The 22,509-nt window shown below is 35.7% G+C and overlaps 2 protein-coding genes across 2 annotated transcripts; both read left to right on the top strand.

Moving 5' to 3' along the window:
• The first annotated feature begins 372 nt into the window (after positions 1-372).
• LOC114717067 (uncharacterized) lies at positions 373-3,349 on the top strand. Its single transcript, XM_028902150.1, has 4 exons — positions 373-761; positions 893-970; positions 2,390-2,562; positions 2,984-3,349. The coding sequence occupies exons 1-4, from the start codon at positions 464-466 to the stop codon at positions 3,176-3,178; spliced, it is 744 nt and encodes a 247-aa protein (XP_028757983.1). The 5' UTR covers positions 373-463; the 3' UTR covers positions 3,179-3,349.
• Positions 3,350-13,265: 9,916 nt separating this feature from the next.
• On the top strand, positions 13,266-21,299 carry LOC114717046 (DUF21 domain-containing protein At2g14520-like). Its single transcript, XM_028902116.1, has 10 exons — positions 13,266-13,449; positions 13,573-13,733; positions 13,852-13,965; positions 14,064-14,150; positions 15,604-15,831; positions 15,946-16,037; positions 16,114-16,220; positions 16,299-16,351; positions 20,883-20,992; positions 21,083-21,299. The coding sequence occupies exons 1-10, from the start codon at positions 13,266-13,268 to the stop codon at positions 21,297-21,299; spliced, it is 1,353 nt and encodes a 450-aa protein (XP_028757949.1).
• The last annotated feature ends 1,210 nt before the right edge of the window (positions 21,300-22,509 follow it).

The following is a 22,509-nucleotide window of genomic DNA, read 5'->3' as shown; positions in this document are numbered from 1 at the left end:
CCCAGAGAACCCGAATCGAAACTTTCTGGAAGAGAAAATGTTGAGACTTTCCATGACTCCATTGCCAGCGGAGGCATGTACCCAAATTTGCAAGCTTGTGCATAAATTTGTGTATTAGATTCCTGTCTCATCTATGAAACAAGGGAAAGCTCTCAAATTTTGTTTGAAATGGAAAAAATAAGATGAATGAAATAGAAATTATGAGATTTTAGTTCTCACTATAAGACAAACTCAAACGCAATGCCATGTCCCACCCAACCATTTATCCTAATCCATAAGCAAATAATGCATCAAGACGATGTCGTTTCTAGAGGGAGGCACATGTGAAATGTGAAATATCGTCGTTTCCAGCATTTAGCATTTGGCATTTGCCTAGTGCGCTAGTGCAGAGAAGATAAACACAATCGTCTCTTTGAGCAGCAGGTCGTCGCCATTGTTAGTGAAAGCTGTAAAAGGTTGAGAAATGCCTCTCTCGCTCTTGCAAATATCCTCTACTTCTCCTCTATATTCCACCTGCAATCATCTTTATCCGACGTCTATCTTGCCCAAATCCCTCTTCCCTACTTTTCATCTGGAATCAAAGGCCTTGAAACGATGGATCTTTTCCACTAAAACAACACTGCACCAAAGAACACCTAAAACTGGCGCTGTCCATGCTTCTTTGCTTGAGACTCCAGTTTTATGGGCAGGTAGGCTTTGTATCTTTTATGCTCTCCTCAAGGCTGGATTGGCTGGATCTCGAGAAAACCCGCTCGTCTCAGGTTTATGTCTATATCTTGCTTCGCGTTATCTGATTTTGTTTTCGAGTTTTGAACTTGCACATTTGGATTTGGGCTTTATCCGGACAGGAATTTTAATGCGTCCTTATTTATAAGTTGAATATCTGCTGCAGATTTGGAGATTGATAGCAGTGATGAATCTGGTGACTTGGGGTTCTCTAAATGGACTCAGAGTATACTGGGTAAACCAGGTGTGCTAAGCGCCCTTATCTTCTGATCTTATGCCTTGGAGGTGTAATATTCTTTAAAACCTTAGGCCATGTGCTTTTGACCTATAAATACAATGTTTCATGTAGATCTGTACTCATTGAATGCATTTCCTACGGAGAATTTTATTTATGTTACTGGGGATTATCAGTTAGCTGTTAATTGTCGCTATCAGCTACTGAAGGAAGTTAGTTAGGATATAACTGATTATAACTACCTACTGATCCTATTGCAATTACCGATCAGTGAATAATAGATTTCTTGTTTGGTAGCTTGAGGCTATCAGTTTCCATATCATGGTATCACTGCCATGTTTTGACTGGGGAACTCAATAGTAATTAAGGACCCAGAAAGTGCCTCAAAGTGTAATTCATATCCAAAATATATGTGCTCTGCCCAGCTGTCATGTCTATGCTTCATACTCACAGTGTAACTTCCTGGAATGCAAGAAAATTTACCTGGTCCATGACGTCCAGGTCAATGGAAAAGTGGCTTATGTGCCAGACCTTTAAGTCCTGGTGGCTAGTTCATTTTTCAGGCACATGTTTTCTGTATTCAGAATAATAATAATGAATTGCGATAGGCACATAATGCATAGTGGTCTTTTACCTGTCTTGTAGTTTTGTGCTAACAACATCTTACTTTTCTAACCATATCCTGCATAAAGTGAAAATCTTATATGCAAGTGTTTGTCGTCTGAGTTAGATATAGTTTTGATGAAACATATGGGATGGCAGTAATGGATAAATACAAGCATGTTGGTTGTTACCTCATGATGGATACAATATGCCATTGGAATTGATGTTGCTTATGGTTTGCAGTCTTCTGGAAAGATGTTTAGGGCGAATACCTCACCTTGTGAGGATAGTGATTGAGTGATTTGTCAGATGTAGTGATTTTAGAAATTGACAGAATATCCTGGGCGATTCTGGAGTTCTGAGAAGGCCTGAGTTATCAATTTGTTGCCATTTATGCAAGGTCTTTTGGGTAGCATCCAGGAAGCAGGCACATTATAAATTGTTATCGTGCTTCATGTTGGGGATTGTGCATAACTAGAGTTTAATGTAAAATACTGAAAAGTCACCTTTGAATTCTCTTTGTATTTTTAATACCTTGCTGCACAATGAATATATGTGGAAAATTAACACGTGGATAACTAGTGCTCGCCATGCATGGATCCTTGATTGGTTTCCTTTTTATAATTCATATAATTTACATGTGGCTCTGCCTGGGTAACTTTTGTGTTGTACATGCATGCCAAATTTCTTTTCATTGTCAAGTCTTTTTTCATTTAAAACTGATTATACATGATTTGTTTTTAGTTTGCATTTTTTCTGAATTAAAACTGTTTTTTTTTTTTTCCGGGCAATGTGTGTTATATATTTCTTTCTCCTTTTAACCAGCAAGGCAAGAAGTTACTGGAAGGAAGCTGGTAATCAAATGGCATGCTACAACAAAGGGCACACTTCGAAGAAACTATAGGGTCCGATCAAAGTCTGAGGGACGGCGTCTTCTTAAAGCTGTTGCATCTCTATTGTCCGATGATGATCACTTCACTGATGCCACCTCTCACAAGGTTCTATATTTCCTCTCCTGTTTTACTTTAACTCTGCAAAAACCTTCGTCAATTTTTCCCCCCAAAAAAATAGAAAAATATTTTCTCAGTATCACTGTTTATGATTTATAGTCTTCTGTTCACTTTCCCATTTATCCCATTAATGGAGATGCTGCTTCAGTCTCTGTGATTTGTCATGTGGCACACTCACATTCATCCGGAAAATAAACGGATGATATAATTGATTGTTTTATCAACGAAAAAAAAAGGGGGTGCTAGAGTTTGAGATGACATCTATCTTTAATAAATTAAGGGGGAGATGTTTCAATAATGAGGGAAATGTTTGGAACCAGGTCAAGTTTAGAGAGTTAATTCCATGATTTCGTTATTTCAATTGAACTTAAACACATGCTCAACATGACATTTTGTGAGACCATTGCAGGGTTGTCAAATTAGGAGGGAAAGTGCTCATGGAGAGAGTGTGTGTTGCAACAATGTGAGAGCTCTTTTTGATGAGCTTCCGACTCCACACCTCATTGTGGAAATCACTCCTTTCCCTTCAGGATCTCTCACTGAGAAGGATTACACTAAAGCAGAGAAGCTTGAGAAGGTTCTCAGATCCAGTCCTTCTGTGTGAGCCATCTTAATTTGGTGGTTCATGCATATTCCTGTACATATTCAGGGCTAACTTGTATATACTTACGATGAACAGAAGCTTTGGACAATTTTCAACTCAACGCTGCACTGATTGAGTTGGACCTGGAAAATAATCTGATTATCAGTTTTTTTGACTTTCATCTGATGCCAATTGCTCCAGTGTCTTCCGTATGCTTTCCCACTTTTGAACTTGTGAATTATCTTGAGTAATTTACATCATGTTCGGTATGCTAAATGTTAGCCACAGAAGGGAAAAGATAATTAAAGATGATTTTAGAAAAATGACACTCGTGTCTTTAGATAAAATAAATTAACTGAGAGATTGTCATTGTTATATAATGCTCTGTTACAAAATGCAAGTCATGTTTTATGAAAGACATTTAAAAGGATTCTCTTGATCCTGTTTAGAAGGGATTCTAACTACTTTTGTCTCAGATATTTATAGGATTCTCTTGAATTATGACATTATTGTTATGAACATCAAGAGTTTTGTATTGAAGTCGCTTTCTCTTTACTCAAGTAGTTTTTCCCACTATCCTACTATTTAATTATTCTTGTAACTCAACCCTCAAGCATAAGAGTTAAGACTCACACCAAGATTTGAATGTCGACAACCAAAAGTTGTGCTACATTTCTACTACCAATATCTGAGCTGTTAGTTTAGCAAACAGTGAGGAATCCCTCATTAAAATAAAGAAGATGATAGGGACTTTGGTTTAGGGAGTTTAAAGGGAATCATTAGGATTTAATTCAGAAAGTCAATAAATGAGATGTTACGTTTACTTAATTGAACAGTCATTAGAATAAAAGATCTGGAAATGATATTTATTAGGGAGGATCATAAAAATTAAAATTATTTAGAGGGACAAAAAATTAAAATATAAATTTAAAAATACTAAATTGCCCCTAACCAAATTAAACCCCTACATTCTCTCCTACTAATCTCTGCCACAATATATTTTTAAACTTTAAATTTCATTAAATTAAACAAAACTTTCCACAACTTTTGCAACTTGCATAGATATTTATAGGAAAAAAATCACATGAAAATTCTTCACTTTCAAAATTAATTTTTTTAATTGTCACAGATTTTTATTAAAAAATAAATTTTTATAAGTTTAATAAGATTGAGATCTTTTATAATTTATTATATATGTTGCAGAAATGCTATATGTGTAATAAAATTTACCAAAGAAAAAAATTAAAGAAATTTTTTTATAACTTTTATACAAGAAATTTATGTGAGTTATAAAAATAAATAAAAACAACAAATCCACGTAATGTTAATAGAATTTAAAAATCTAGATAATCATTTATAATTTTTATGCAAAAGTGGTAGTGAGATGCTTCCATGAAATTGAAAGAATGCTTTGGGGTAAGCCCAAAAAAATATTTTCAATAAATGTTTTAATATAATCAATAAAATCTATGATAAATCACATATAAATAAATGATAATAAGGTTTGTTATTATTTTGTGGAGAATAAGGCCTTTTTAGAATGTTCATATTCTAGTTACTAAGATACTAGGTAGAAAACTGATAATGTAAATTGAGCAGAAAAGTTTAATGACGTAAATTGATTACGATGGATATTAATAATTAAATGATACCTTGATGATAGGAATACAGATTTTGCTTAAAAAAAAAAAAAGGATAAAGGTCATTTTTATCTTGAAAGTTTTCATAAAGTAGCACTATCAAGATTTTTTTTTTTTGAGAGTAATGTCCTCTTAAAAGCTAGAAAATCATAACAATATCAACCTACTCTAACGGAATCAAAGAATCAACCGTTAATTGACCCATTAGACTAATATGTCATGCCTATGTGGAACCACCTCATTTTTCTCCAAGTCAGTATTAAAAATTAAAAAAAACCACGCATTTGCATTGGAATAATGGAAGAGAGGGAAAGAGTTTACTCATTTCCACCTTCCTCCTCCTCTCCTCTCTCTCTTTAGGAGTTTACTCCTCCAATAATAGCTTATTTTGTATCATTCTCTCTCTTTCTCTCTTTTCCATTGTTCCAACATAGATGCATAGTTTTTGTTTTTAATTTTTAAATTTTTAATATGATTTGAAAAAAATGAGGTGGATGCTGTATAGGCATGCCATCTCAGTATAATGGGTCAACTAATGGTTGACTGTTTTGTTTTCTTAGCATAGATCAACATTGTTACGATTTTGCAACTTTCGGGATGATATTGCTACCAAAAAAAAAATTCCCGATACCAGCTAGAAGTGTTCAAATTGTCCCGTTCCGGTCCCAATCACTTTGGGACGGGACAAAAAAATTTTCAAGACGGGAATATTTTGGGACAGGACAAAATACTAGGCCAGATGGGACACGGGATGGGATTGTCTCGTCTCGGTATATATAATTTTTTAAAAAAAATTTGCAAATATGAAACAGATATTCCCTAAATTTATTTTTCTAACACCATTTGACCATTTCAGATTCTCCCTCTTGGCCTCTCGCAATTCTCCAACCTGTCAATCATTGAGATCGAGCTCCTTCTCTCCAGCTCATTACGTCGTGACTTCTCCCCGCTGCGAGCTGTAGCAAGTCCAGATCTCAGCTCTCAGCATGGATTCTATCTCCTTCGCTCTGCTCAATCGTCGTTGTTCAGATATCTAGTGGACTCTTGAGTTAATCTCCTCGCCTTACATGTTCATCGGTCTCTCTCCCCCTGCCATAGCGAGAAGCTTAATCCTTCTTGCGGCTTCGCTGTGCTCGCTTGGATCTTGTGTTTTGTACTTTGGCTAAAATTGGCGTAGGGTAGTAGCTTCCAGGAACTGTCATTGAACATGTTTCCCCAAAAAAAAAAGAATGGACCATATAAGGGAATTATATTAAATGAAGAAATATCGCAGGAAATTTATATAGATGGACTGCTCACGCTTTTAGTTTTTCCAGAGGCTTATTATGCAGAAAAGTGGGCCAATTTGTTTCAAATTAAAAGTATTGTCCATTAAATCAAAGGCCCAAATTTTAAAATAATCATAGGTTTTGATTCACTTCTGTTAGGCTCAAAAAAAAAAAAGAAGAAATTTTAATCAATGACAGGCCCAATAAAAAAATAGAAGTTCCAAAATAAAAGGACTCATCCCAGTTGTGTCCCGGTACTGATGGAACCGTGATGGGACGAGACATAGAACAAAAGTCTCGTCCTGTCCCTGTTCACCGTGACGGACTGTGAACACCCCTAATACCAACACTCTTTCACAAAAAAAACTTTAACACTTAAAAGAATATAAAGTCATGTTGATGATACCCAACTTTGTTTCAGTCTTTTATTTTTTCTGATACAAACTGCACAAGCGCTTTAAGTTGTCACCTCAATGTCAGTGTCCCTACAAGCCGCCTCCGTAATGCTATTTAGGGCTTGTGAGAAATACTCAAATCCCATTGCACAGCTTAGGGCTTCCTTTGCCAATATGTCTACTACATTGTTAGCTTCTCTCCAACACCAAGAAACAAGCACTTCCCAATCCCTCCTCAACATCTGCATGATCTATTGTATCAAAGCCCTCGGGACCGGTCTGTCTCCTTCCCCCCACCAATCATTTCCACTAGGTCACGATAGTCCGTTTTGAGGATTAGGTGATAGGTGCCTTGTCTCATGCCACTTTAAGGCCCTGTATGGCTCTCCAAACTTCAGCTTCAAAATTGCCAACCCTGCCAAGGTTGACAACGAAACCGCCCAGCACCTCACCAAGGGAGTTTCTCATAACACTCCCCAAGCAGACACGCTATCTTCTCTGGCTACTACGCCATCCACATTGACCTTAATAAACTTGGGGCCAGGGGCTTCCAACTCTCCCCTCCAAAATCATAGGCCTATCCTATTAGAATGTGTTCTCCTCCATCTCGTGCAAGCTATAACCATGGCCAGGATATCCGCGAACGTGGTGTCCTTGGCATCAAACACCTTGGTGTTCCTTGCTAACCAAAGCTGGAGGCACGTCAAAGCAAACCAAACATCTCGTCGCAAACCTTTTACTATGAACTTTTATCGTATGTTCCAACCAATCCACTCTACTGGGCCCTAACCTGATAGGAACGTAGGGTAATATTCTCCTGGAATAACTCTTTTTCCAGACCTCCGTTGCGAGATGGCACTCCTATAGTACATGAAGGGTTGTCTCTACTGCCTTATAACACACAGTGCAAGATGATGAAAGGCTCATGGCCCTTGCATGTCAATTGTCATCGTAAGAAGACTATTCTAGGCACAAAGCTAGAAAAACATTATATGCCTTTGTGGAGCGTCAATTTTCCATATTCTATGCATGTCCATTTCTGTGGCGCCTCGCTTCTATTCCTCATGGTATTGTAAGCAGATTTGGTGGTAAAGTTTCCTACTGGGGCTCATTTCTAGCCTGGCTTTTCATCCTTCGTTCCCCCAACCTAATAGGATTCAACTTTGCACACCACATGGATTGGCAGATATCTGACAAGCATATCACAATGCCAATTCCCTTGTTCATCTAGCATTTTTGAGACTCGCACATTCTTTAGGTCTTAAGGCACTTCGCGTGTGGCAACGTCTACAAGTCTCTCATGGCCATTGCACTACTGGTCAAGCCAAAATCTGACTTTATGTCCATTTCCAAATGCCCATTTCATGTCGAGCCGTACATTATCCCAGCATTGCTTGATGCCTTGCTGCATTCTAGTGCCCTTTCTCCTTTGTTTAATATTTGGGACAAGGTTGTTACCACAATCACACTTCTCTCTAACAAATCTCACCCAAAGCCCATCACGTTTTTGTAATTAGAGACCACCAAAGTTTCATCATAAAGGCATCATTCTGCATCTGAGCCCTTCTAATAACCATACCTCTTTCCTCTTTCTTCATGCAAACTCTTTCCCATCCCACTAGCGCGTCATTCTGTTCTGGTCAGAACCACCCCACAAGAACTTCCTACACCGTTTGTCGATGTCACAACAAATCAAGCTCGGTAGCAAGGCCAATTGCATTGCATATGCTGGAACAGAGATCAAAACCGAAGTGACTAGGTTTTTTGCGGGTAGCTAAGGATAGTGCATTGGCTTTCCAATTTGAATGTATGAAATTTTTTTCTTTTTTAGTGCTGAAGGTAGGAAATTTAATTAGGCATCACTTGGCATTTCTATATTTATATTTTAAAATTTGATCCTCCTTAATAAATATTATTTTTTTAGATCCTTTACTTAACGTTTTCTTAATTTTTTTTTCAAAGGTTGGTGTGAGATAGTTAGGCCGTTCGGTTTTCACAAAAATATTATTAATTATTTGGATTAAAATATTAAAAATATTATTTCATAGTCATCACTCATCATATATAGCGAAATTTTTGTGATAATCAAAAATTATTTTCAATCATACATAATTTATACAAATAATTATGAGTATTCATGGGATGAGATAGGATAAGACCAAGATAACCCGATCCCAGTCTCGTCTCGTCCTCATAATTTAGATAGGATGACCTTTCTTTCCCATGTCTCATCTCATCCAAATGGCATTCTGTCCTGATCGAGATGGGACATAATTGGAATAAAAAAAAAGTCTCGTTTATTTATTCTTTCTAATTTCTTTGAATTTTTTTAGGAAGAATTAATCTCCCAGTCCTTCTAAAATCAGCTATTTTTGAATCAAGTCCTTCTAGTTTTTTTCTTTTTAATGAAATCCTTTATGTTTGCCCAGTTACATGTATTAGTCCTTCCATCCATAAAACCTGAATATTTTGTTACTTTGAATTGACGGAAGTGAGGTGGCACTGATTAGGCTAATCTTCTTCCTCACTCGTGCTGACTCTCTGCGTGAAGAAAGATGTTTTCCCATACTTCTTCTGCACCCACTCTGATCTTGCAAGGAAAAAGAAATTCTTACAATCGATTGCCATTGTAAAGAGATTATTTGGTGAGAAGAAATCACGATCGCACATGGTCCCTGTGCATAGCCTTTTCCACCCAAACAAAGCCAATGGCATTATACGTAAGGTCTCAATTGCTATAACGGGAATGTGTGACCTTGGGCGAGAGAGAAATTTTATAGGATTCGACCCAGCGAGTTCGATTCTCATCAACATCTTCACTTCGCCATTGTTCTCATAGGCTCGCCAACCACCAAGAGTTGCCTTCCCTCAGTTGCTGCTATTTTCAATTTGAGCATGCTTCAGATGGAGAAACTTAAGGCGATCAATGAAGATTTTTGTTTATAAATCTCAGAGCCAAATTATTGTGCAAAAGTTGTGTCGTTGGATTTGAACATGGCTGGGTTTTGAATGTGTTTGCTTCAGAAGGGTGGGGTTGGGCTGGGTGGGAAATATAGAGCATCCTTGTCTGGGAGATTCAGCGACGGTGGGGAAGAAGATTAGCCTAGTTAGCGCCACATCACCTCTGTCAATTCAAAGTAACGGAATATTTACGTTTTATGGATGGAAGGACTAACATATGTAACTGGGCAAACATAAAGGATTTCATTAAAAAGAAAAAAACTAGAAGGACCTGATTAAAAAATCGCAGATTTTAGAAGGACTGGGAGATTAATTCTCCCATTTTTTTATTTTAAAACCAAATGCATTTAAAACATAAAAGTTCATAATAAAAATTACGGCAAAAATAAATAAAAATTGGTTAAAAAATTGACAGTAATAAAAAATAATAAAGAAAAATTTCTTTTTTAGACATAAAATATATAAACTCAAAATATTCCTTAAAACACATCATATAACCCATAAAAAAAATGACACAAAAATAATACTTGAACTTAGAAATGCCAAAATGGTCATTTGAATTTGTAAAATCTTAATTTAGTCACAAATAACCAATTTGACATTTATAAATTAGCTGAAATGACCATATTACCCTTCATTTTATTTATTATTTTTTTAAAAAACCAAAGCTTCCACTGGCCGGCCAGTTATTGGAGCTCCAATGGCGGCAGCTGTTGCCAGAGCTCTGGCAACTGGAAGATAATTGTTCGCTGGAGCTTTGGTGGCTGGAAACAATTTTTGTAAAAATTTTTACGATTTCAGTATAACAGTTTACAATTTTTGTAATGCTATTAATAATTTTAGTATAGCAGTTAACAACAGGTTTTCCAGAAAATTCAAAAAGTAACATTTTTACAACTTTAATAATGTCATTAACAAGTTCCATAACTCTATTAACAACTTCAGTATAGCATTTAATAACAAGTTTTCTTAAAAAATCAAAAAAATGGCATTACAACTTTAGCAACTACTTTTTTTTGAAAATTTTTACAACTTCAGTATAACAGTTAACAACTTTTGTAACACTATTAACAACTTCAGTATAGTGGTTAACAATAGGTTTTTTAAAAAACAATAAATAAAATGAAGGACAATATGGTCATTTTAGCAAATTTATAAATGCCAAATTGGTCACTTATGATTAAATTGAGATTTTGCAAATTCAAGTAACTATTTTAGTATTTTCAAGTTCAAGTGTCATTTTTGTGTCATTTTTTCTGAAAAAAGGCTTATAAATTATAAACAACCAATGTTTGCAAACTCGGACCGAACCGGCCGGTTCAGGCAGGAAACCGGCCAACCGGCCGCTTGTCTGATCCGGTTTTCATCTAGACTGGAAAAATTTTAAACCGGTGTGAACTGTTCTGACTCGGCATGAACCGGGCTTAAATCGGAAAACCCGCTGGTTTGGACGGCTTAGCCCAGTGACTTGAAAAAATAAACCAGATGGAGAATATGGAGCGAAGAAGAAGAAACATAGAAATAAAAAAATGACCTCTGCCTGCCTCCCGCTCTGCAAGTTTACCTTTTTTCCGTTGCAACTACAAGTCAGTTGACCTTGATCTATTTCCTTTCCTTTGAGTTTATCTAAAACGAAGGTGAGGAAGTGTGTATTGTGGAGGCATGAAAACGAAGAAAGGAAGAGGAGCATCTGAAACGAAAAAAGACGAGAGAAAAAACAAATGGAGAAAGAGGAAAGAGAGAAAGTGGAAGGAGAAAAGAAAATAATTGCAAAACGAAAAGCTTGGTGAGTATTCAAATTTCACAGAGTGAGTGATGTGATTTGATTAATGATTCAAACTTCGAAAAACGTGAGATGCTTTGGAAATAATAATAACTAGGGGTGTTCATAATGCCCAAAAGCCCGGTTTGCCCGCCCATGCCCGCCAAAAAAACGCCCTGCCCAACCCAAAAAAAAGTGGCCCGAAGAAAAAATAGGCATTTTTGGACAGGGCCGGGCCACGGGCAGGGCCGGGCCACGGGCACGGCATGCGGCCCTGCCCAAAAATATATATATGTATTTGTGATTATTTATATTATAATATGTATTTTTTTGCTAGAATTATAATAAATATAGTGCAATATTAAGATATTATATTTCAATACAAAGGAAATTGCTCCATAAGACTCTACATTTTTAAAGTTTTAGTTATTTTAGAAATACCACCTTTTTTTAAACTTTTCTAAATTACTTTGCTATGTACTATAATTGTCTTTTAACTTTTTCATGTTGATATTACTTCATATATCATGAAATTATACTAATTTGAATGTGACATATAGAACACTATAGATTATATTGAATCATAAGTTAATAATATAATTGAATATTGAATATGTTAACGTAGCTTGTATTGTGGAGATTGATTCAAATCATTTGAACTTTAAGGCTTTAATTATAATTTTTTATTGTCTTGTTTTTAAAAAAATAAGGATATTATTTAATTCCTGGAGTATAGATATTTGTTAAAACATACGGTAGTATTTTAAATTTCAAGACTTGAATTGTAACATTGGGCAAGAAAAGCCCGCCCTGCCCAGCCCGCATTAGCCCTGCCCAAAATGTCTAGGGCTTCTACTGGGCAGGGCCGGGCAGCGAGCTGCATTTTACAGCCCGCATATCTTTCGGGCTGGGCATCGGGCAGAGGTCCTGCCCTACCCAGCCCTGCCCATGCACACCCCTAATAATAACGGAGAGAGCAAAATAAAATTTGAAATAAATTAAATTAATATTAAAAATATATTAATTGCTAGCAATGCGGCTTATATTTCCCAGATAAAGATATATGAGGCATCAACATAAAACATGAAACCACAATTTAAATTGGGAAAGGATTTAGTGGAGTATTATTTATTATATATAATTAATGTATTATATATATTATTAATAGCACACAAATATTATATATATTATTATAATTACAAAATAAGTCACATATTATTAATTTTATGTGTAAATATTATGTTTATTATTATTTGACATTTGTTTTTATATCTTCACTCTATTTTTATTTAAAATAACCAATATAAATTTGAGAATATGTTATTTTAATTAATACCGGTCTAACTCCGGGTTGACCCCGGTTTGACCCACTAACCCTTGACCCACTGTCTCGACCGGTTTAGTAAACGGTCCGGTTTTCAGTACCTTATAAACAACACAATCACACAAATTATAATATTATTATATTAATGATAATTAAAACAAATTTATAAAATTAAAAAAAGATAACATATCATGACAAAACTAGGATGGGACACCCTGTATAGAAATATTTTGTTCGGTCCTAAAAAATTTTGGGACGGAACAAAATGACTAGGATTAGACCGACTAGAATGAACACCCCAATAAACAATGTTATTTTTTGTTCTTAATATAAGATCTTATTTGACTTTTATTTTGGTTCTAAATATAAGGCCTTAATCTACTTTGTCTCTCATATTTATATATATTTTTTCAAGGTAGTCATTCTAATAATGATAATTTTAGTCAATACACTTGATTAGTAAAAATATTTTAGGAAAGAAAATACCTATTTATTACAAATAACTAATTTAACTTATTTTTTTAACCTATTTAAATTAGTAAATTAGTTTTTATATTTAGAATCTAGTAACTTTTAAAAATGTCTCGAAAGTTCCGGAGAAAAGGAAGCACCTAGGATTATACCATTTAGTATTTGGTGGATTTTTTTTAATTAACATTACCGACCTTGCTTTCGTTTCCCGCCTTGTCGTGTGTATATTGCCTATAGTCCATTAGTGACTGCCTGGACTGCCTGACTTGTTTCAAGTTTCTTCACCAATGGCGAATCCGAAATTCATCAACTGCTGTGGAGCTGATTTCAGCATTTTCGTTCTCCTTATCTCCATTGTGATTGCTTATGCTGCAGTAACATCATCGCTTGTACTTTGCCTGTTATCCTTCAGGCAAGTGGATCTGGAAGTGATTGCTCTCTCTGGTAGCATCTGGAATAGGTTATACGCTGGTACAAGTCTCTTACCTCTAGTTTAAATTAATCAATCTTCCTTGACATTTGACTTCTCTTTTATCAAGAAATTAGTACATTAGTGTTTCTGTGATTTCGTAACTAATGTCGATTTGTTTACAGAGGAAATACTGACGCTGGTCAAAAAGCGTAATCTACTGCACTGTACTCTGATAATATGTAATCTCGTGGTTGCTGAGGCATTCCCTACTTTCCTCGGCGATCTAGTTACGTGGTGGAGCACCGTCTTGGTGTCAATGGCATTGATTCTTCTGTTCGGAGAGGTGAGTATGATTTTCTTTTCTTTTTTTCTTTCTGGAAATCTTTCTCATCATCCACAACTCTGCAATGTTCTTGATGATAACAGGCGTTTTAACATCTGCTTAATTTTATTTGTGTAAGATTATTCCACGGTCTGCCCGTTCTCGCTATGGACTGAAGATTGGGGCAAAAGTCGTTCCCACTGTTCGTGTTCTTCTACTAATATGCTGGCCATTTGCTTTTCCCATAAGCAAGGTGAAATAAACAAGTCAAAATTATGTCGGTCTATTGACAGTAAGCAAAGAAACTTAACATTCTCATTCCCTTCTTTGCATTTATCTGTGTTCTTTCAGCTTGTAGACTGGGGGCTGGGTCATCCGAAAACAGACCTTTTCAGCAGAGCAGAGTTAAAAGCCTTCATAAAGATGCATGGCGATGAGGTCAGTACCAGAACTTAATGATTTTTTTTAATTGTTTTACAATTACAACCAATGTATTTAATCCATACACTAAAGAAGAAGGGATTATTCCACAGGATATGCCATTGTGTATGAAGCCATAACCATAAATAATGATAGTCTGCAGTTGTGTGTCTGTGCGTGTCCTCTGCGGTGCATACGATTCATAGGGCAACTTCTCCTTTGGCAGTTAGCCATTATTTTAATAATTTGTTCTTATGGCGTGTTCCCTGCCAAAGGAGATTTGCCCAGTGATTTTCCTGCAATTTTGTGTGTGTGCATGTCTTGCTTAGGCCATTCCTATTATATGCATGGTTCATTTTCCTTTTTCTCATGTACTTGCAGCTGAATTTCTCTTGGAGTATTTTGTGGCTTTGGATATCTTCTTGTGAGCTCCATTTTCTTCGTACAATTCCCTTTAATGGTCAAGAGATAGAATATGCATAAAACTCAGCTAAAAGAGCTCAAATAAGTCAAATTCTTCAATCTTTTAGAGATTAAATGAGGGTGCTTTATAAATAACATATGCCTATATCAAATATCTGTATCTCTATACATAGTATAGTACAGTAGCATGCTACTCTGTAAGCCTTATTGTTGTTTCCTTACGAGGATGCCTAACAGACAAGAGAAGAGAGCTAAATATATATTCCTTCCTGATTTTGTCCTTGTGCACACAAGCTTTGTCTTAAAGGAATGTTGTTCTTTACAACTATAAATACCTTCAATCCTCGTATTAATTAATTGTATAGAGTTCTTAGATGCAACACGAATTACTGAGCTGTCTCCTATTGGCAGACAATCAAATTCCAGCAAGGGAAGGGGTAAATATGTGTTGGTTCTTACTAGTTGACGACTGGCTGCCAACGGAGATTTGGTCATTAGTTCTTTTGCAGATTTGAATTAGCATTGAGATTAGATATTCACAGAAAGAAACCTTGTCGGCTTTATGTTTGCATACTTGTATGCTTTCAGCATTAGTTGCTTTGTTGGTCGGATTAGTTATGAAAAGCCATCCCTAAAATTGAGGTTACAATCAAAGAGAAAGATGTGTAATATCTAGAATTTCTTGTTGTGTATTACCATGATGAATGGGAATTGTTTGATCATCTTTTTCAAATGAAGAGGCATAACAGAATAAATCTTTAAAAGAGATCTCAATCATCTTGAACATTTCTAGATAGACATCTCCAATTAAGAAATTCCCTTTGGGATTTGAAAAAGTGGACGTACGTGATTTCCTAATAACTTATATGAAGTGTCTTATATCCTAAACCTTTCCAAAGAAGAATGATGAGGTGCTCTAAGTTTTGGGCTAGAGGCATAGGTAGAATATTTTTTTTCTTGATTAAGCATGCTGCACTTTTTTAGCCTTTTTGTGCCTCGAATGAGATTGAAGTCCATCTCATCTTCTGTCTGATATTTTTAAATTTAGGCTAATAAAGGTGGACAACTGACACGTATGGAAACAAGAGTCATTGCTGGGGTGCTGGGACTGTTTGAGAAGACCGCCTGGGATGCTATGACCCCCGTAGCTGAAACTTTCTCTTTAAAATTGGATTCAGAACTTAACTGGGGTACGATGGCTTTAATAATGAGGAAAGGGTATAGCAGAATCCCACTATATTTTGAGAAACCTGACCAAATTGTTGGACTTGTTCAGGTAACAAGTTGTTTCTTTTGTTACCAATTAGTGTCCCAAGATCATGAGATCAGTATTATTTTTCTTTGGCTTATATTCTTTCTACTTTCCTAAATCTGTGCTGCTTTATTTTAGGTCAGGGACTTATGTATGAGAACTTTTGATGATTTACATGCGGGAAAAAAGGGTCATCCATCATTGAATCAGACATTTCAAGGTTTTCCAAGGTATGTATTTAATAGAAGGCATTTGATCCCCTGTAGATTCTGATGTATGATGCTTTGAAATCACCTATTTTGACAGGTTTGAAGCCGATATGCCACTGTATAGCGTTATGAATCATTTGGAGGAGTACAACACCCACGTGGGTTTAGTTGTGAAACATAGTCAAGGTTCTTCCAATGGACACGGTAAGTACCATGATTGATATATTTAGCTTCTGCCATATGTTAATATAGATAGATTCGACTCATGATAACTGCTCCCAGAGGAATGTATTGGCATCATCACAATGGGTGGTATAATTGAAGAGCTTTTAAAGGTATAAACAGTCATCCTCTACTTGCTCTATTCTTTATTCTTTTTAACGTATATTTGAAAAACTTCATAACATCACTATTTCTCTAGGGGGAGATATGAGACGAGACTAAGGAAGGAGCCTTGACGTGTAGGTTTTGCGCCAATTTAGAAATTGCTCATACATTGATCCAATTCACATCCAATTCCCGAATACATGCTTTTTTTTTAAAAACCCTTTATAATCAACACACTTGTGATCCGCTAACCGATCGGGGACCGTAGATTTTCGTTTTCTTCCGCTCGTGCAAATACGACAGAGAGGACAAATAATGTTTCTTGGGTTCCTCCATTTTCGGGTAATATTTCTTGGAGATATCGTGCAATAGGATTTTTCAACTTTTCACCGTATTTTTATTTTCTCGCACACAAATATTATATATATATATATATATATATCTCTGTGTGCGTCCGTGTTTTAGAAAAAAAATTGTTTTACTAAATATAAGTTATTTTACAAAATTTTGTACAGTATGAAGTGTTTTATTTCAAATATGTCTTTTTTCCTCAATTTTTAACAAGGAGATAGAGTATATATTTTTAAAATTTATGGTACTATTTATTGCGCGTAGTAATAAAAATCAGACCAAATTTTAGACTGTTTTAACGATGCAACAAGCTTCCTGTTATTCCATCATCAAATTAGTTATTGGTGACTTCTTTTGCCAGAATATAAGCAAGTTTCATTCTGGATAGAGGGGGTGTATATATATATATATATATATAAATATAATTTACATATTTTTTATTATGATTTGATAATATAATAACGAGGATCTTTACTTTTGTTTTTTTTTTTTTGGTTTGAAAACTTGGATCTTTATATTAGATCTGATTATTTGATTTTTTTGCTACGTTATTCTCATACAACTGAAACATTTTATGAGATTCATTTATGATATTATAACCCCAATAAAACTTTTATTTAATTTTAAAAAATTCATCAGAGGAAACGAATGTGAATTATATGCATAGTTACATATGTTGTATTCAATTTTTCATTCAAGAATTGTTTATTTTTAAGTGAGAATATTAACCAAAGAGAGAATTTAAACTTTTTCGCCACAAGAAATCAAGAACATAATTAAAAATATTTACTTCATTAAATATAATAAATATATAGATAAAAATAAATGGATAAAAAAACTACGTTGTAATAAAAATAAATATATAATTTCACTCGGAAAAATAAATAAATACAAACACGACATATGTGTAATATAACAATCAAATGACTTGCATAAGAATTATATGCAACTGTGGAGTGTGAACTCTATAAGAAAATTATTGTTTATGTTGTCATAAGCTTTTAATAGAAGATCTAATTTGTAGATTAGATCTTGTATTAACAATTGGAGGCAGTAGATTAATACTACTTCTAGTCCTAATTATAAGACTTTGTTTATAATTTATAAATAAGATTTTATAATTAGGACTGGAGGTAGTATTACACTTTTTTTAATAAAATTCAAATTGCTGTTTCATTGTTGTAAAATTATCGTTCATTTAACTTCCTTAGGTGTATAATAGTTTATGTTCATGGAATGTCGAGCTTTTTCCTTGTTAGCAGTAATAATTAATTAAAAATAAGGGTTAAGGTTTTTTAAATATTCTGAAAATATCCATAAAATAGCAACCAGCAGCTAGTAATGTTTTTCAGCTCTTATATGGTCTGAAAATTTATTTCTGTAACAAATATGTAACAAATATGCCTGACCATCAATTAATGTTAAGTTTAACTATTAAATCATGTGCTTGATACTTTGACCGAATTTGCTTGCATGGCAGCCGTATGCATTCCGATTTTTCCACATCATCATCCTCTCTCCCCTTCTCTCTCTCTCACCATTTATGTGAAACTAACAAGAGAGGAGTTTTGGCTAAAGGGATAAAATTGCCGACCTAAAAATATAAGAATACACCAGATAGCTAAGCGGCCATTTAAAAAAGGGAAAATGACATTGAGGTCCCACAGAAGCAAAAATACAGCAAAAAGGTCCCCTGAAATCCCATAATTTTTCTGAAGTCCCAAAGGGACTTAGATGCAATTTTCAGAATCTGAAAATTACCCTTTTGCCCTGGACCTGTTATCAGAAAAAGAGACGGGAGAAGTTCATTTGGTGAGAATTTCCTGCGCAAAATTATCATGGTGAAGCTTCTGTAAATGCAAGGATTTCCATGGGTGAAGAAGATGTTGAAGCTTGACAAATCTTCAGGTGTGGAACTTTCTTTTCTCTTCTCTCCTACCTTTCTTGACAGATTGTGCATTTATTTGGGAATGGGAAATGAAAAAATCGTTTTTGCCTTTGATATTTCAAAGCTTTTGTTTTTGGTTTAGGATTCAGAAGTTAATGAATGGAAAAGCTGTGTTTTTGGTTAGTGTGTGTTGTGATTTAAGTTGGGTGTGTAGAATGATAATGGGTGCTCTGTTTTTGGGTGGTTTTCCTCTGTTCTGACGTTAGTTTAGTGGCAAAGGAAGAAAAAGATGAAGGTTAGTGAGGGTAGAAACCCTTAGCACGAAATGGGACTGTGTTGTCAATCAAGCCGCGATTGTTGTCAATGTGTGCCGCTATACTTGTCAATGTAGCTCCTTAAGTTGTCAATGACAGTTGCGTGCTTCTTGATGCAGGTTTAAGTTACTGATGGTATTTAAAAGCTTTTGTTTTTGGTTTAGGATTCAGAAGTTAATGAATGGAAAAGCTGTGTTTTTGGTTGGTGTGTGCTGTGATTTAAGTTGGGTGTGTAGAATGATAATGGGTGCTCTGTTTTTGGGTTGTTTTTGGGTGGTTTTCCTCTGTTCTGACGTTAGTTTAGTGGCAAAGGAAGAAAAAGATGAAGGTTAGTGAGGATAGAAACCCTTAGCACGAAATGGGATTGTGTTGTCAATCAGGCCGCGATTGTTGTCAATGTGTGCCGCTACACTTGTCAATGTAGCTCCTTAAGTTGTCAATGACAGTTGCGTGATTCTTGATGCAGGTTTAAGTTACTGATGGCAAGTGCGTCTGGAAAACATCTATTTTGCTTTGTTCACATAAGGGGAAAGTTTATAAATGATGGAGAAAATACTATGAGATATGTGGGAGGTAGTGTAAGAACAACCAATGTAAAGGAGGGCACAAGTTATGAAGAATTGAAGGAAATTATATCATCAATTGCTGGAAAAGAAAGCAACTCATTTCTTCTGAAATTCTCAGTTGTGCAACCCCTGTGTTTTTTGGGATGGGTTATGAAATAGGTGTAATTTCATGTATATGAAGGTGTAAATGAAAGTTGACTATGAATTGGCATGTTAGATTCTGCTGTCATTTAAGTTGTCATACCTGCACCCTGTATTGTCATTAGACCTGTTATGACTTATCAATAGAGCACTGTCACTTGTCAATTAATTTGCTGATGTAAGTTGTCAACAATATGAATTCAAGTTACATAACTTGTTTTAGTAACATATGATATTTTCAATCACTCTGTCATATTATATTTTTGGTTATTTGTCATATATAATCATTATTAATGAAGTGTCAATGGTGGCACTGTGACTTGTTAATGGTGGCATAGTGACTTGTCAATCATGTTCTTAAGACTTGTTAATGGCGGCGCTGTGACTTGTCAATGGTGGCACTGTGACTTGCCAATAGTGGCACACTGACTTGTCGTTGGTGACACTATGACTTGTCAATCGTGACACACGGACTTGTCATTAGTGGCAATGTGACTTGTCAATGGTGGCACACGGACTTGTCATTGGTGGCAATGCGACTTGTCAATGGTGGCACTGTGACTTGCTAATGGTGGCACACTGAGTGGATTTTGAGCACCACGGTGGATTGTTAAAGTTACAAAAATGAGGCTGAATAGTTGATATGCCTTGCTTGGAGTTCAAAGTATTTGTGAAGATTGTATGCTCTGTAGTGGTTACTATATTCTTTTGTGGGGATTTCTATTTCCATATTGATGATTGCGTCTGAAAAAGAGGACGAATAAAGGGCACTTCAATCCCAAACACTTTATCGCAACACAGACTGTGTGTATTTATTTGCTGCTGTTATACTTGTCAATGACTACTCTTATAGTTGTCACTAGCAGCCTGCGTAGTTGTCACTGCATGCTCTGTTAGTTGTCACTGGATGCTGTGTTAGTTGTCACTGGATGTTATGTTAGTTGTTATCACTTGCCCTGTTAGTTGTCACTGGATACTGTGTTAGTTGTCATCACATGCTCTGTTAATTGTCAGTGGATGCTTAGTTGACTAGATGCTCTGTTAGTTGTCACTGCATGCTCTGTTACTTGTCACTGGATGCTGTTACTTCACACTGGATGCTCTATCATTTCTTAGTGGATGCTCTGTTAGTTGTTAGTGGATGCTGTTTTTTGTTACTGGATACTCTGTCCCTTGTCACTGGATGCTGTGTTACTTGTCACAATATGCTCTGTCTCTTGTCATTGGATGCTGTGTTGTTAGTAAAACCTTTTGATTATGTGGTTTTTTTTTTTTGCAGATGAACTGTTTCCATACGATGTTGCGTGCTGTTAAGCCAGAGTTGTTTGCCAATGAGGACAAAATTGATAACGAAGTGAAATGGGCTAAAGTTTATGTGCAGAATGATACGTGAGTGTAGTTGTTCTGTTTGATTGTGTTATGTTGTGTTTGTTCACAATAAAAATTGCATGCTGCTTACATATTGAATTTGCTTGGCAGTGATTCATGTGAAGTTCATGTCCTCTCTTGGCTACAAGAGTGGGATGACACTGTTCATGATGCTGCAGAATATACCATGCCACGATACTCCAATGATGAATTGCAAGAGTTGAAGGTTGGCTGTTTGTGGTGGTTGGTTACCCATCCACAAAATGAACATAGGGATGAAGTGATGTCAATGCTATCGGACTTCAACAAGAGCAAGAGGAGGAGATAGAGGAGTCCATTAATTTTTTGTTCTGTTATGCCAGGATGTGTTATGATATGATTGGCACCTAAGGGTGTGAGCCATGAGTGGCAATAGCTTAATGGTCAATAGGTCCTTTTGTAACAAACTGATCAAATTATGTTTATAATATTATTATCTTTGTTATCAGATGTTATGATACCAATTTCTTGGGGACAACTCACATTTTTATTTTTGTTGTTTTATATCTTTATTGATATCGACAAATTTATGTAATATTAATAAGTAATATAACATGAGTTAATGACAAGTGATATAACAAATGTATATGTGGATATTAACAATTGATATTCAAAATTTTTACAACTGAAGGTGTTATTTATTTGTAATGTTAAATAATATTTATATTAAAATATAATTAATCAGAAGGTGTTACTCAGAGTTATGTTCAATTAACAAGTCACTCTGTTCTATTGGCAAGTCACAGTGCTACCAGTGACAAGTCACAGTGCTCCATTGACAAGTCACAGTGCCACCAATGACAAGTCCGTGTGCCACCATTGACAAGTCACATTGCCACCAATGACAAGTCCGTGTGTCATGATTGACAAGTCATAGTGTCACCAACGACAAGTCAGTGTGTCACTATTGGCAAGTCACAGTGCCACCAACGACAAGTCACAGTGCCACAAGTAACAGAGCATGCAGTGACAACTAACAGAGCATCTAGTCAACTAAGCATCCACTGACAATTAACAGAGCATGTGATGACAACTAACACAGTATCCAGTGACAACTAACAGGGCAAGTGATAACAACTAACATAACATCCAGTGACAACTAACACAGCATCCAGTGACAACTAACAGAGCATGCAGTGACAACTACGCAGGCTGCTAGTGACAACTATAAGAGTAGTCATTGACAAGTATAACAGCAGCAAATAAATACACACAGTCTGTGTTGCGATAAAGTGTTTGGGATTGAAGTGCCCTTTATTCGTCCTCTTTTTCAGACGCAATCATCAATATGGAAATAGAAATCCCCACAAAAGAATATAGTAACCACTACAGAGCATACAATCTTCACAAATACTTTGAACTCCAAGCAAGGCATATCAACTATTCAGCCTCATTTTGTAACTTTAACAATCCACCGTGGTGCTCAAAATCCACTCAGTGTGCCACCATTAGCAAGTCACAGTGCCACCATTGACAAGTCGCATTGCCACCAATGACAA

This window comes from Neltuma alba, unplaced genomic scaffold (assembly GCF_004799145.2).
Source record: "Neltuma alba isolate B1F8T4 unplaced genomic scaffold, ASM479914v2 tig00011705_pilon, whole genome shotgun sequence".
NCBI classification, from domain to species: domain Eukaryota; kingdom Viridiplantae; phylum Streptophyta; class Magnoliopsida; order Fabales; family Fabaceae; genus Neltuma; species Neltuma alba.
This window is presented reverse-complemented; position numbering and strand designations above follow the sequence as displayed.